The 12,547-nt window shown below is 42.8% G+C and overlaps 1 protein-coding gene across 1 annotated transcript in view; it reads right to left on the bottom strand.

Annotated features, from left to right (window-relative positions):
- Nucleotides 1-1,810: 1,810 nt before the first annotated feature.
- Nucleotides 1,811-12,547, bottom strand: part of LOC131983294 (RNA binding protein fox-1 homolog 3-like) — a 258,147-nt gene continuing 247,410 nt past the window's right edge. The window contains 4 exon segments of the mRNA XM_059348003.1: nt 1,811-4,154; nt 6,384-6,462; nt 9,004-9,062; nt 11,427-11,466. Of these exon segments, the coding sequence (XP_059203986.1) occupies nt 4,110-4,154; nt 6,384-6,462; nt 9,004-9,062; nt 11,427-11,466 (223 nt within the window). The 3' untranslated portion in view covers nt 1,811-4,109.

Below are 12,547 nucleotides of genomic sequence, written 5' to 3'. Positions count from 1 at the left end.
GAAGAACTTGTTGGATGTGTGACATCTCTTAAAAATGTGACATATTCTTAATTTAACATTTTATGCTGTTAATTCATAAGTACAAATGGCAATTGAAGACCTCATATATGCAAATAATATTAGTTTTACACTAATAAATATTAACATTTGTGATTTAAATGAGTATGAGGGATGCTTTAAATCTAAAATGATCATTTCTACTGTACAATTTCTGTAAATCAGTGAATAAATACTGAGCATACAATAAATTCCCCCATCATGTTTGCAGATCATGTTGATGTTTGCAGTTAAAATGTTTTCTATCATTTCAGCTCCTCCACATACTAGATATATGCACATTTATTAAATCTTGATGACAGCTGGGCTGAGTTAAAGTTAATAATGTTGTCATTGATATATTGGAGGTCAGTGTTATTACAGGGAGTGACGTCATGTTGAATTGAACTAACTACAGTATATTTGTTGGCAAACTGCATTCACTTCCTCTCTCTCTCTCTCTCTCTCTCTCCTCCCCAGCACACACACTAACACACACACACACACACACACACACACACACACACACACACACACACTCTATCTCTCTAATGCATATATATTAATCTATATATATAGCACACAGACACACACATTCAGATCAGAAAAAAAAATCCCTCTATCTCATTCCCGTCTAGCTCTCTAGTAGTGTCCACTAACTGAACACCCACTCGTGTCCTCTGCTGCAGAGTTCACACGAGAAATCTCGTACAAATGCAAACCACTTTTCCTGTTTGAAAACACTAAAAATAATACTCAAAGTTCGCTTTGACTCATATAAAAACCCCAAACGGTGCGTACGTACGAGCATAGAAAAGGAAGAACAACGTCTGTTTACCCACATAAAGATTTTCTTTAACTCGTGACAATATGGGCTCATTTTCTTCTCTTTTTTTGTTTTTTTGATATACAACATTACTCTATATCATTTTAAACATCTCGACTAAACATAACTAGCTGTATATGATACTTTTATAAATATGTTACATCTCATAAAGTTTTTGAAAAAAGCAGAAAACAAATAAAGTGCAACAAACAGGGTTTTTTTTTCTTCTTCTTTTGAGACCACAAACACTTTTTGTGAGCACATATAAATTAAATACTACTGCCGATAGCTTTGAGTTGTACTTCCATAGCTGCACTGAAATCTCCACAGCTAACATCTACACACACATTTTTCTTTTTCAATCCACCTCACGGAGAAAAACGTTGGAATAGAAGCCAATGCAACCGCTGCACGGCTGTTTACATCACAGCTCCTGGGTGCTTTTAGAGAATCTACTTGTGTGTGTATGCAGTGTAAAATTAGTTATACGGTATATGTCTACATATATATAATACAGTAGCTTTAATGAAGAACAACAGTACAGTTGTTTTATCACCCTCTCTCTTTCTGTCGGGGCCTCTGCTGAAACTAAAATCATCTGCCGTGTTGCAAAGAGGACAAACCTGCTGGTCGTGTTGGAGATGAAACTATCCTGCTGAGAAGTGAACAGCTCTGTATTCTAGTCTGTGAGATCAGTTAGCTTATCCTGAGGTAAAACATTTTGTGCAATGCTTAAAGAAGAGACCGGTGACTGGTAGCAGAACAGCCCTCTGTTCTTACTGCTGTGTCATTACTCTGTGTGTGTGTGTGTGTGTGTGTGTGTGTGTGTGTGTGTGTGTGTGTATGTGTGTGAGTGGATATGGAGAGTGGTTGGGGCTACAGTGCACCTCAAGTGCAGTTTATCTGCCGGAGTGTATTAGTGAGGATATGCAGCCGCATCTTCTGCAAATTAAGTTCATATGCAACTATTTACGAGCAGCAATTAGATTTCGGGGGGAAACAAACTCTGCAGACAAATAAAAACATGAAGAAAAATACTGCTCTTTTGGTTTTGTTGTTGCCGTTAAGAGTCTAGGAAAGCACTTTATAAATGAAATGTTTTATTATATTGATATTAGTGAACAAAAAATGCTCAGAATGACCATTGAATGGTCAAGACGTGCAAAGTGTCAATTAGCTAATAAATAAAACAGAAGCTCCAGCCAGTAAGTTTTGCACATTTTGAAGTTTTCACTTCAATGATTAGTCTGTTTTTTAAAATGTCACTTTCATTTAATTCACTTCACACACAATAATTTACTCGTTCTATAATCCAGTGCAACAGTCGTGTAATAAATCATATTTACAAGCTACAGTCTGTTTCATGAATCTGGATTTATTTTGAAGAACAATTCTGCTGCTACATATTTACATGTAGTTTCTGTGAAAAAAACTTTAAAATGTCTTTCATTATTAGACATTTCAATACAAGTTCTTCACATTTTTCTTGAGTTTTAATTTTATTGATTAGTTACTGAAATGTCAATTTTCTTACAATTTCTTCCGTTGCATTAATCCAGTCGCTTAATAAATCCTGTATACAAGCTACAGTCTGTTTCATAAATCTGTAATGTATTGTGTCTTACAATTCTGTGAAAATAATATTTGTAATGTATTCTATTATCAGACAGCATCACATCTACAGAAGGCTCAGGAGGAGCATCAAAAGGTGACGGCAAAAAGATTCAATTAATAAAATAATAAAGTAAGTTTTGTGCATTTTTCTTAAGTTTTGATTCCAGTGATTAGTCGGTTATTAACGTAACAATTTTCTTACAATTGACTAACCAGTTAATTGACTCGTTGCATGAATCCAGTGTGTAATAAATCCTATATACAAGCTACAGTCTGCTTCATAAATCTGTATTATATTGTGTTAAAATATTCTGCTTCTCTTAATTTATATGTCATTTCTATGAATACAATATTTCAGCAGAATTGTCGCAAAAAAAATACATTTTTAAGCGTTGCTGACATCTGAGACAGAACTATATTCTTACAAACGGCAAAATATTCAGTGCTAACTTTAATAAATAGATTATTTCTACAATATTTTTGAATGGCAACTTAAAAACAAGACATGAAGTTCCTCTTCGACGTGAAGTTAAGTTGACTCGTTATAAACTAATGGTTTATAATGTCTTCTGTGATTTCTGGAGCAGCCAAATAACATATTTTTTTACACATTTTTAGAAAGTCTGTGGCTGTTTACCAAGCGGGGTGTAATGAAAGACAAAAAAAACCCTCAGAGTAAAGTCATATTAGGCAGCAAAGAGAAAACACTTCATTTGGTGTGTGAAGTTGTAAAAATATCAGTACGAGCACGAGAAGTGATGCAAACGCTGCTGTAGGTGGGGAAGGAACACGCTCATCCCACATGTTTACTTTCAGTTGTACTTATTTGTTACATTTCCACCGAAAAACCTGACCACCGTTGCAGAATAGTTGCATACAAACGTCCAGTGATGTGCAGGAGACCGGGCCAGAGTGTGAGCTTTGTGAGTTCAAGACAGAAATCTGACCTGCATGACCCTTTACTCTGCATGCTGTCATACCACATAGTACAGCTGGTAAGGCTCCACTGCAAGTGCACAACAGTAGGACACTCCAACGTTTAAAGGAAAACAAAAGCAGTCAGAGCAGAGCCGTCTTTGAGCTAAGAACCACCGAGGCATGTCAGTCAGCATCTTATCTGCATGTTACATGTTAGAAAAGGGATTGGAATGGATCAGAGATCGACCTGATCGGACCTGGTGTGTTGCCTGTTTGTCATGTTTGTGTCGTAGAATAAAAAAAATGCCCCAGTATATTCTCAGTCAGATGACGGCGGCTGCATACACACACCTCTGAGCATGCATCATGCGTGCTGCAGTAGGCTCACATTGGTTATGGTGACACAGCACCCATATACAGCAGTCAAGATAATGCACATGTGCATAAAAACTTTCCAAAGTAAAACCAAAAGCACAAAAATGAATACAAAACAAGAGCAGAACAATGATGACATCAAATAGGTTGTTGTAGAAATATCGGCTTGAGAGGGAGTCAGGGGAGGGGCTCAGCAGGGGACCTGGAAGCTTTTAGTTTGATTTAGCTCTCCACCAAGAAGGACCGGGCGTTTGCTTGTTTTGTGTATTTTTTTTTTCTTTTAAAGATTGTTTTTTTGTGTGGGTAATGTCTCTGTCTTTTCTCGCTTTTTTTCTTTCTTTTAGTAGGGAGTGAAGCGACTGTACCCTCCTCTGTATAGGCTAGCCTGCAACATCAAAGATGAAAAAGTACCAATCAGTATTCAGGTGACAGCTTTAGTCCGTTTCTCTTTCTCTCCACAAATTTCCTTCCGTTTTTTCCCCATGCAGGTTATTTATATAGGTTATAATGGTTTCCATATGGGGGCGTTCACGAGGGAGTTTGATATATTTAAGCCAATAATTGGAGTGTGTGTTAGGAACAAGCGTCATCAGATGGATTCGTGGAGCTTAATTGGGGCAGCTGATAATAAAAAAACATTAATGTAAGAGCGCTTTCTTGCAAAAAAAAAAAAAAAAAAGAAGACACACTTGGCCTGGGCTTAAGTCTCTAATTACATTAAGAAATACTTCTTTTTTTTAAAAGTGCTTTTTACTTAAGAAAGATCTATTACTTCTCAGGCTGTAACAATATGAGAGATTGAAGCAAAGAAGAATAATTTCAGAGAGATTTAATCACAGCTCCTTTTCATGTCTAGTGGAGGTGTCTGCACCTTACTGGAGGGGCGAACCACCACAGGATATTAGCCCTTAGATTCAGCACCATGCTCAAGATATCTAGGGCAGACACACATAAAGCATGCAAGTGGGGCCTATGCATGCACACCTGCACATGCACGCACACACACACACACACACACCCACACACACACACGGTCCTCCCTCTCATCTTTTAGTGGCTCTGTTGCAATTAAGAATTCAGACAAACTCCAAAGGCTACTGAATGTCTTCAAAGGCTAATTTTGCCTAATTTCGGGGAGCCCTCTTGCTTGTGTGAAACTTTCATCCATACGAGATGCTTCTGTACGCTGGAAGTGAGTAAAGAGAATTTCCAACCTCAACCTCAGAGGAACTAATTATTGTATAGCTTTAAAATGCAAAAATGGCTCCTCTCTGCTGGAGAACCATTAATCAAATATGATTAAAGAATTAGGAACCAAACTGGTCTTTTCTCTTTAGCCCACAAGTTTATTCGATGTTGGCCTGAGCACAGCCCAGCTCCCAGCAGCCCCGCCATTTGTTCAACACACACGCACACACACACACACACCCACCCACACCCTCTCGCGTCTGTGTTAGCTCCCTGAGCTCCCAACACACACAACATTAGCTCTGAAATTTTTAGGGGGCCAAATCCAGTCCTCTGCTCTCACAGAGAGGACGATCAAAGTGTCAGAGAAATGGAAGGAAATTTGGAGGAAAAAGAAGAAAGAATAAAAAACATTCAAGCACATTTTTAATTAAGTAAATGAAGAGGAAAAAGAAATGTCTTAATTAATGAAAGCTTTTAGCTAGCAGCTGCACCGGGGAACTGTATGCTTTTTTTTTTTTATTTTATGTTGTTGAAAAATCGCATGCATGCCGGAATGGTAAATTTGAGTTATTTCTCAAGCAGAGAGCACGCCTCCGATGGAGCTTGTGGGCAGGAGGGGAGGGCGAGACACTCCCTCCCTGCGTCTCGCTCTCTCTTTATGTCCCACGGCACACTGCTGCATGCGTCTGATGGTCCTGAATCTGCAGGTTTGGTCTGTGAGCCCGGTCCCGTCCCCTCATCGTCATGAAACAAAACCAAAGAGAAACTCTCTCTCCGTTTTTTCCAAAATAGATGCTCTTTTTTATTTATCATCACTTTTCATCTTTGATGTTACAGTAGCTGCAAAAGCTAGCTAAAAACAGACATTAACAATTCAACTTAATCCCTTCAAGTTTGGTTTGGCTGAATGGGAAAAGAATAATAAAACAAAAACTAAACAAAGGTGATCCAACTCACTCTGTAGCGAGCTGAGTGATGGAGAATGAATAGAAAGCGTGGGAATGTACTTGTTATGTTAAGATGCAAAGTTTGTGTTGAAAAAAAAAAAAACAACACACTGCAGTAATCACTCATTCTCATTTCAGGAGGAACTCGTGTCAAATTAATATTGCATGATATGGCATAACATAAGTTTGTTGCACTAAATGTCTGAGCCAATTTCCACATGCTGGGGTTTTACAGTACTGCTCAGCTCCACCAGGGTGTGCCAGATAGCATGACAAAACTGAATCAATTGATGAATAAATACATAAATAAAAACCAGTGACTGCTGCAGTCTCTGGTCTTTATTCTGGAGTGTGTGTGTGTGTGTATGTGTGTGTGTGTGTGTGTGTGTGTGTGTGTGTGTGTGTGTGTGTTAGCTCGTGTTGTGATGTTTCAGACGGGGTGCAGACAAAAACAGGCGGCGGTCTCAAAGACTTACCATAGTCCCCACACTGTATGTGGCTGCAGGGCCAATCGTGTGGTGGTAGGGGTCTGCTGTTGCATAGACTCTGCCATAGCTGCACAACAGGAGGCACAGAGAACACGCTCATTGATCTATCATTGACGAGGAGAGCAGAACATTTATGCATGCTTGTTTAATGCTCAACCCCTCAAGTCAACTCTTTCAAGTCTCTAACACAATCAATTATTTCCCTCCTCGGCCTCCTGGGCTTCCTACATTATACAAGGTGGTTCAAAAAGGGGAGTTCAAAGGTTGGTGAATTATACTTGTCTTTTCATTGTCATCTTGATTAGGTGGATGGAATAGGTAATGAGCAGAGCGAGGGAGAGAGAGAAAGAGGCACAGTTGGAGCTGGAGGGCTTGGTCTCTCACCCTGTTCTTGTTTACCCAGGCTGCACACTGGGCTCACGCCCCTGTCTTTTCATTGTTGCTGGTTTGGAACTAATCCTTCCAATTTCCTTCTGAGACAGGACAAGATGTGTCTGCCTCATTTATTTATTTATTCGACTTCACATATTCCTCTATTTACTTTCCTTTTTTTTTTTTTCTTCAATGCTCGCTTGCAAATGAGGGTCTGCACGGAGCAGATAAGGCACACCCAGCCAAGGACTGAGGGCAACAACTCAACCAGGAATTAAAAAAAATGGAAGGAGAGGAAGAAATTCTCCTAAAGGAGACAACAAGACATACAGTGTTCATGCCTTTCGCATGAGCTACATTGAGTTATATAAGATCTAAATATGGCTCGGCCCCCCATTTAAGTCCAGCAGCACCCAAGGTCAGTGAGCAGGACGTGAAATCAGAAAGGCTGTCTCGGCTCCTTGGGGAGGAGGCTAGTGCCATGAGATGGTCAGGGGAAGTCTCCGTGGTCCTCTTATCTTCAGCGAGCACCGAACCCCACAGGCCCTCTAAGGCTAATATATCTACAAAATGACTCTCAGCAGAGTGGCACTGCTGACGACCAGCAGGTCAAACCACCCTGTGCAATGTCACCGATCGTCGACGGAGCCGATTGGAAGCCGGCAGCGTCTCTACAGTGTGACCAGCTCCTCACAAGGCCTCTTTGATACATCATGAACTCTGTTTAGTTACTCATAGCTCTGTGGTAATGCGGCCTGTGAGCACTGTGGGCTTTTCAGATAATAAATGTTTCATATTTTGCAGCGTTTCACACGCCTCCCACAATCCCGGTGACCTCTTTTTATGATTGGCTGACTGCTTTCTTTGCGGTTAAGTCTGATAAGGTATTGCTGAAACAATACCAACAAACCCCTATTGATCCAATGGGCATGACCGCTTATTCAAAAGGAAACAAACAGACAAAGCAAAACAAACAACTTGGGGGTGAATTACATTAAATCTCAGGGAAAAGTATAGGCAAGAGAAACAGGAATTAAATCACTCTGAGAGGAGAAGAGGAGAGAAAAAAAAGCCGCTGTCCAATTTCTGCTCTCGCCGAGCACGGCTGCTCATAATTCGAGCCGCGGCGAGGCCTGATAAATCTTACATTATCGATATGATCTTCAGGCTCTCAGGCAGGGTGTACGTTATCACAAGTGACATGCTCAATCCTTCCCAGATTAGATTCCCAAACCAGCCCACATCCCGGCTGACAACGGCTTTCAGGGGCCGAAATGAATCAGAGACGCCTCCTCAAACGGAGCACACCTGAACCAGAGTGACATCACTCAGAAGTGATAGAGTTCCTGCCGGTCCATCTCTCTCTCTCTCTCTCTCTCTCTCTCTATCTCTCTCTCTCTCTCTCTGTCTGTCTCCCCTCCACAGACCTGAGGCCATTCATAAATACCACAGTGATATACCCACTCTCCCATCACAAGCACAGAGTCACGACATATATCACTGCTTTTCCCATCCAGTCCAACAAGGTTAGACTCTTTTTTTGTGTGTGTTCTTTAGCTCCGAGCTAAAAAGAATATGGCGGTTTGCCTAATAGATAAGATAACTGGAGAGGAAGAAAAAACCCAAGAAACCCCAAATAACCTCCATAGAATATTGTAAAAATCGTCTGAAGCCACGTTCCTCACGTACTCTCCCCATCAAACCAGCGTCTCTCGTTGCTTTTCACTGTAATTGCTTAAAACAAAAATCCCCTCTTTGCTACTTCTACTTTGTTAGATATCATTCTGTGATGTTTTCTGCATTCCGACACTTATTTTGGTGATAAAGTGTGTTTTGCTGTGTGCTTGGATTCCTTCAATCTCACTCATCTATTTCTACTTCACTCGATAATTTCCTCTATTTGACAGCCTGCAGGATCAACTTGTTGCTCCAAATCGAAGTTCACATTAACAAAGATAGCTTGTCGAACACACTGCAGACGTGTCTATCACTTCACTCTAAACTCAGCATGTGTTTTATTTATCTCGCATTATATTCTGTCTCTTCTGGGATGCAATCTCGGCCTGAGATTGTGTGCAAAATAATAGCAAAAAAAGATAAATTAAAGATGCCGGTGCTTCAATCTAACTCTATAGACAGCAGTGGTTGCATGATGATTTATAACATTGATACCATCTGTTGAAGCATGCAACACTTTAAACGTTCCTCGTGCAACGTAAACAAAGAGGATACTCACCTGTCACTGTAAGCAGCGGTGGTGGTGGGCTGGGCAAATCTGTATGCTGCATAGCCACCCTGCAAAAATACCACAGTGTTAATCAATGATTAAGCTCAACCTGCACACAGAAAGGTTAGATCTCACAGACACATGGAGACAACAATGCAGACATAGAGCTTTAAATTGCCTTAATAGTTAAATGTCACTGCACAGTATTTTGATCATTTGCCCACATTCTCTAACTGCAGGGGCCCTCTCAGACACCAGAGGGTGCTGTTTGATATATGGTGTAGTAGGCAATTGGTGGCAACAGGGGAATGAATGATGTTGGAACGTATTAGGGAGGAGGGGGGGTCATTGTCACACTCAAGGCTCACCCGAGTAGCAGCATAACAGAGGCCACGTGAGCCAACTCCCCAAATTCAGCCCATTTTTAGATGGAGGAGGCTCTGCGGCTACATTATTGAAGAGACCCTTTTTTCCTTTACACGACCCCCCTGGCTCGCAAATGAAGTAAGAAGGCAGGCGACGTGCGGACCGTTGGGGAGTCAGGACCGCTGTATTCATTTGCCAGAGTGGGGAAGGAATTAAAGACCTCATTGTGGAGTGCTGCTATTACTCTCTTTGAAAAATGAAGCTGTTCTCCCACTGTTTTTCTATTAGTGCCAGTGGAGTGTGTGCCCATCTGCGTCCATACCGTGGATAGGTGGCTTTTAATAACGCATGTTTTCATTCATTTTTAAACTCGAGGGGGAAGACGTCCGACGGAGAGAGTGGTGCAGGGAGCCGGCCGCGGGACGGTCGCTGAGCGGCTGCACATGAAATCAGGTCAGGGGCCACAGCTATTGAATCTCACTCCCTCGATTCCTCTCAAGGTTTTTTTTTTTTCCACGGAGGCACAGGAAGTCACCGCACTTGAGGCAGATGACTTCCTGTGGGACAGCCATGCCTTGGGACTGCGCTGATTACAGCAACAGCCTGAACAAACACGGGCCAATAAATCACTCTCCCACATTGTCAAATCCTGCACACAACAGTGCAGCACATTTGTTATTTTGTCGTGCGGAGTGTGTGTTTGTGCATTCATGTATGTGTGCACTCATGTGCGCCTCTACATGGAGGTGCACGCATGCATATGTATTAGCACATGCGACGTATGTAGAGTACATTTATATACGTGGATGCATCCAGCTTCCCTCTCTGCTAATGTATTACCAGGTCATGTATTTCTAAAAGGAAGCTTGACAGTGAGCCAGTGTCCACTGAATGATTGTGGAGGACACTGAGGGCTAAGGGACGGCTTCCTCTTGGTCGCTCGAGACCTTCACGCACACTCAGACAGTCTGAAGCAGTGCAGTGGCCAGTGCCAAAACTAATGGCAGTAAAGCACCAGGGGCTGGCATGACGGGTTGAGTGATGGAGCGACCTGGCCGGGCCTTGGTCAAGGGACGTCGGGGTGCAAGACTTAGCTGGAGGTGGCTGAACGAGTGCAAGAGACAAACAATATCACTCAGAGCACAGCCCGTGTCTCGTCCACGGCGGTGGATGTCGCTACAATAAAAACCAGTGAAATACAGTCCTATCATGTGGGCTGGTGTGTAAGTCATATATCACTGAGGTTCAGCATTTGGCTCGCAGACACTGGTCGTCAGGGCGAAAGTGAGAGGCAACTGTCACTGCTGCTGCTGCGCCCGCTGTCATCTCGCTATCTCAGCGGAGGAAGAAAAAAAGCAGCAGAATCAAAGGGACAAATTACATCCCCCCGCAAACGTTTGGACTAATGTCAAAGTGGGGCAGCGTGGTAATTTCAGCATTATCTCCACAGCGTCCGTGCTTTTCTCTGTCAAGGGCGACGTGCAGCAAGGCCAACCCCTGATCTGACCCTGCCTGCACGGACAGCTCCAGAGGGACGGCTAATCCCTTTATCTGCTGCCGCTCGTCTTATCTCCCACATGGTGATGGCTGGGAGGGACCGGCTCCACTCAGGCCTGCACAGACCCCCTGGGGCAGGCAGGGATATCCCGGCCAAACCCTCTGAGTGTACACAAACACAAAACAGGAGACAGGAGGGAAGAGGTAGCGCGAAAGAGGAGAGGAGGGGGGCTGCAGAAGACAAGCCATCTCAAAAAGCCAGACAAATCTAAAGTAAGAAATGACCTAACTTGACACGGGACACTGAGCCCGGGTCTGCCTCTTTGCCAAAGTCTGAGATCATAGGAAGAGAGAGGAGAGAGAGGAGGGAGGAGCTGAGGGGGTTTTAAATTTTGTTGTTGGGTTTCTTGGCACAGCAGAGAGAGGCCTAATCGACGCCGGCTTGGCAGCGAGGCTGGGAGAACGCTGGGGGCTGAGGAGATCACGTTTTTGTCTCCAGGGCTGGGCCTTTTGTCTGCTTTACTTCTGTTTCATCTAAGCAGGCGAGAGGAAAAGCCAACTGTACTTACATAGATCTCTGCACCATAGAAGCCATCTTGGTACACCACCCTGTGAAAGGAGAGAACAGGAAAGGAGCGTTAGCCGGTTCGGTGTACGTGTTACCCTGCCGAGCCTCAGCCCTGCACGTTCTTCCTATTTCCACCATTTGAGGGTCTGCGGGGTCAGCTCTTAGCAGCTTTAGTGTACTGTACCACAAATAATGAATGACACATTAAAGCGAAAAGTGCAACCATTTCACATCCCCGTCCAATTTTCTGCTCTGGTAAAATTGTTTGTCTTTCCAGTTGCTGCAGTGTTGTCAGGAGGGCTGCTGGTGCTGCTGGTGGTGGGGAGAGGAGAGGAGAGGAGGGGAGGACAAAAGAAGGCAGCGAAGGAGCTCCATCACATGACTCCGCTATATAAATCAACCAGCTGCCATCAGTAGCAAAGGGCCCCGGAGTGGGAGGGAGGGGAAAGGGGACGTGGGATTTTCAGTCCCGGCTTCAGCAGCGAGTCTCTCTGCAGTAAGACGGATCCTGATCTAATCACAGATAGACAGCTATACTGGGCCCTCGGCCGGCCTCCGTCAGACCTCTCCCACGGCCACACAGACCACTGCTGATAAGAGACGAGTGTGAGGCAGCGCTGCACAAAGCCAGGAGATCAGCATAGACCCTGGTCACAGTCCAGTGAGATCTGCCCAGTAATACGCTATCTCAGCTCTCTACAGCCCTCCCTGTGGCTTTGTTAGTTCCTCTTTTGTCAATAGACAACGTGCAAATATAAGGATGGGCAGAGTTAGGGCATGCACATACCTCAATACCAACAATAATTTCACTCCCCAAAGACCCCACCAGTAAGAATAGCAAAGTAAAAGGGCGGCAGCTCCTGATAACCAGTGTTAATATTTAAACAAACTGCATTTAACATGACTTTAATCTCATTTGTTTGATCGTAAATGGTGCATAAAACTAGCAATATATATATATATATATATATATATATATACAGTCATGGAAAAAATAGAGAAATATAATGCAATACCATTGTTTTCTTTAATTTCTTGTTCATTTATTGCCTGGTACAAGTAAAGGTACATTTGTTTGGACAAATTTAGCCATTTTCCATGGTTTTCTTGATCATAACTAAA

This window comes from Centropristis striata, chromosome 13, assembly GCF_030273125.1.
Source record: "Centropristis striata isolate RG_2023a ecotype Rhode Island chromosome 13, C.striata_1.0, whole genome shotgun sequence".
NCBI classification, from domain to species: Eukaryota; Metazoa; Chordata; class Actinopteri; order Perciformes; family Serranidae; genus Centropristis; species Centropristis striata.
This window is presented reverse-complemented; position numbering and strand designations above follow the sequence as displayed.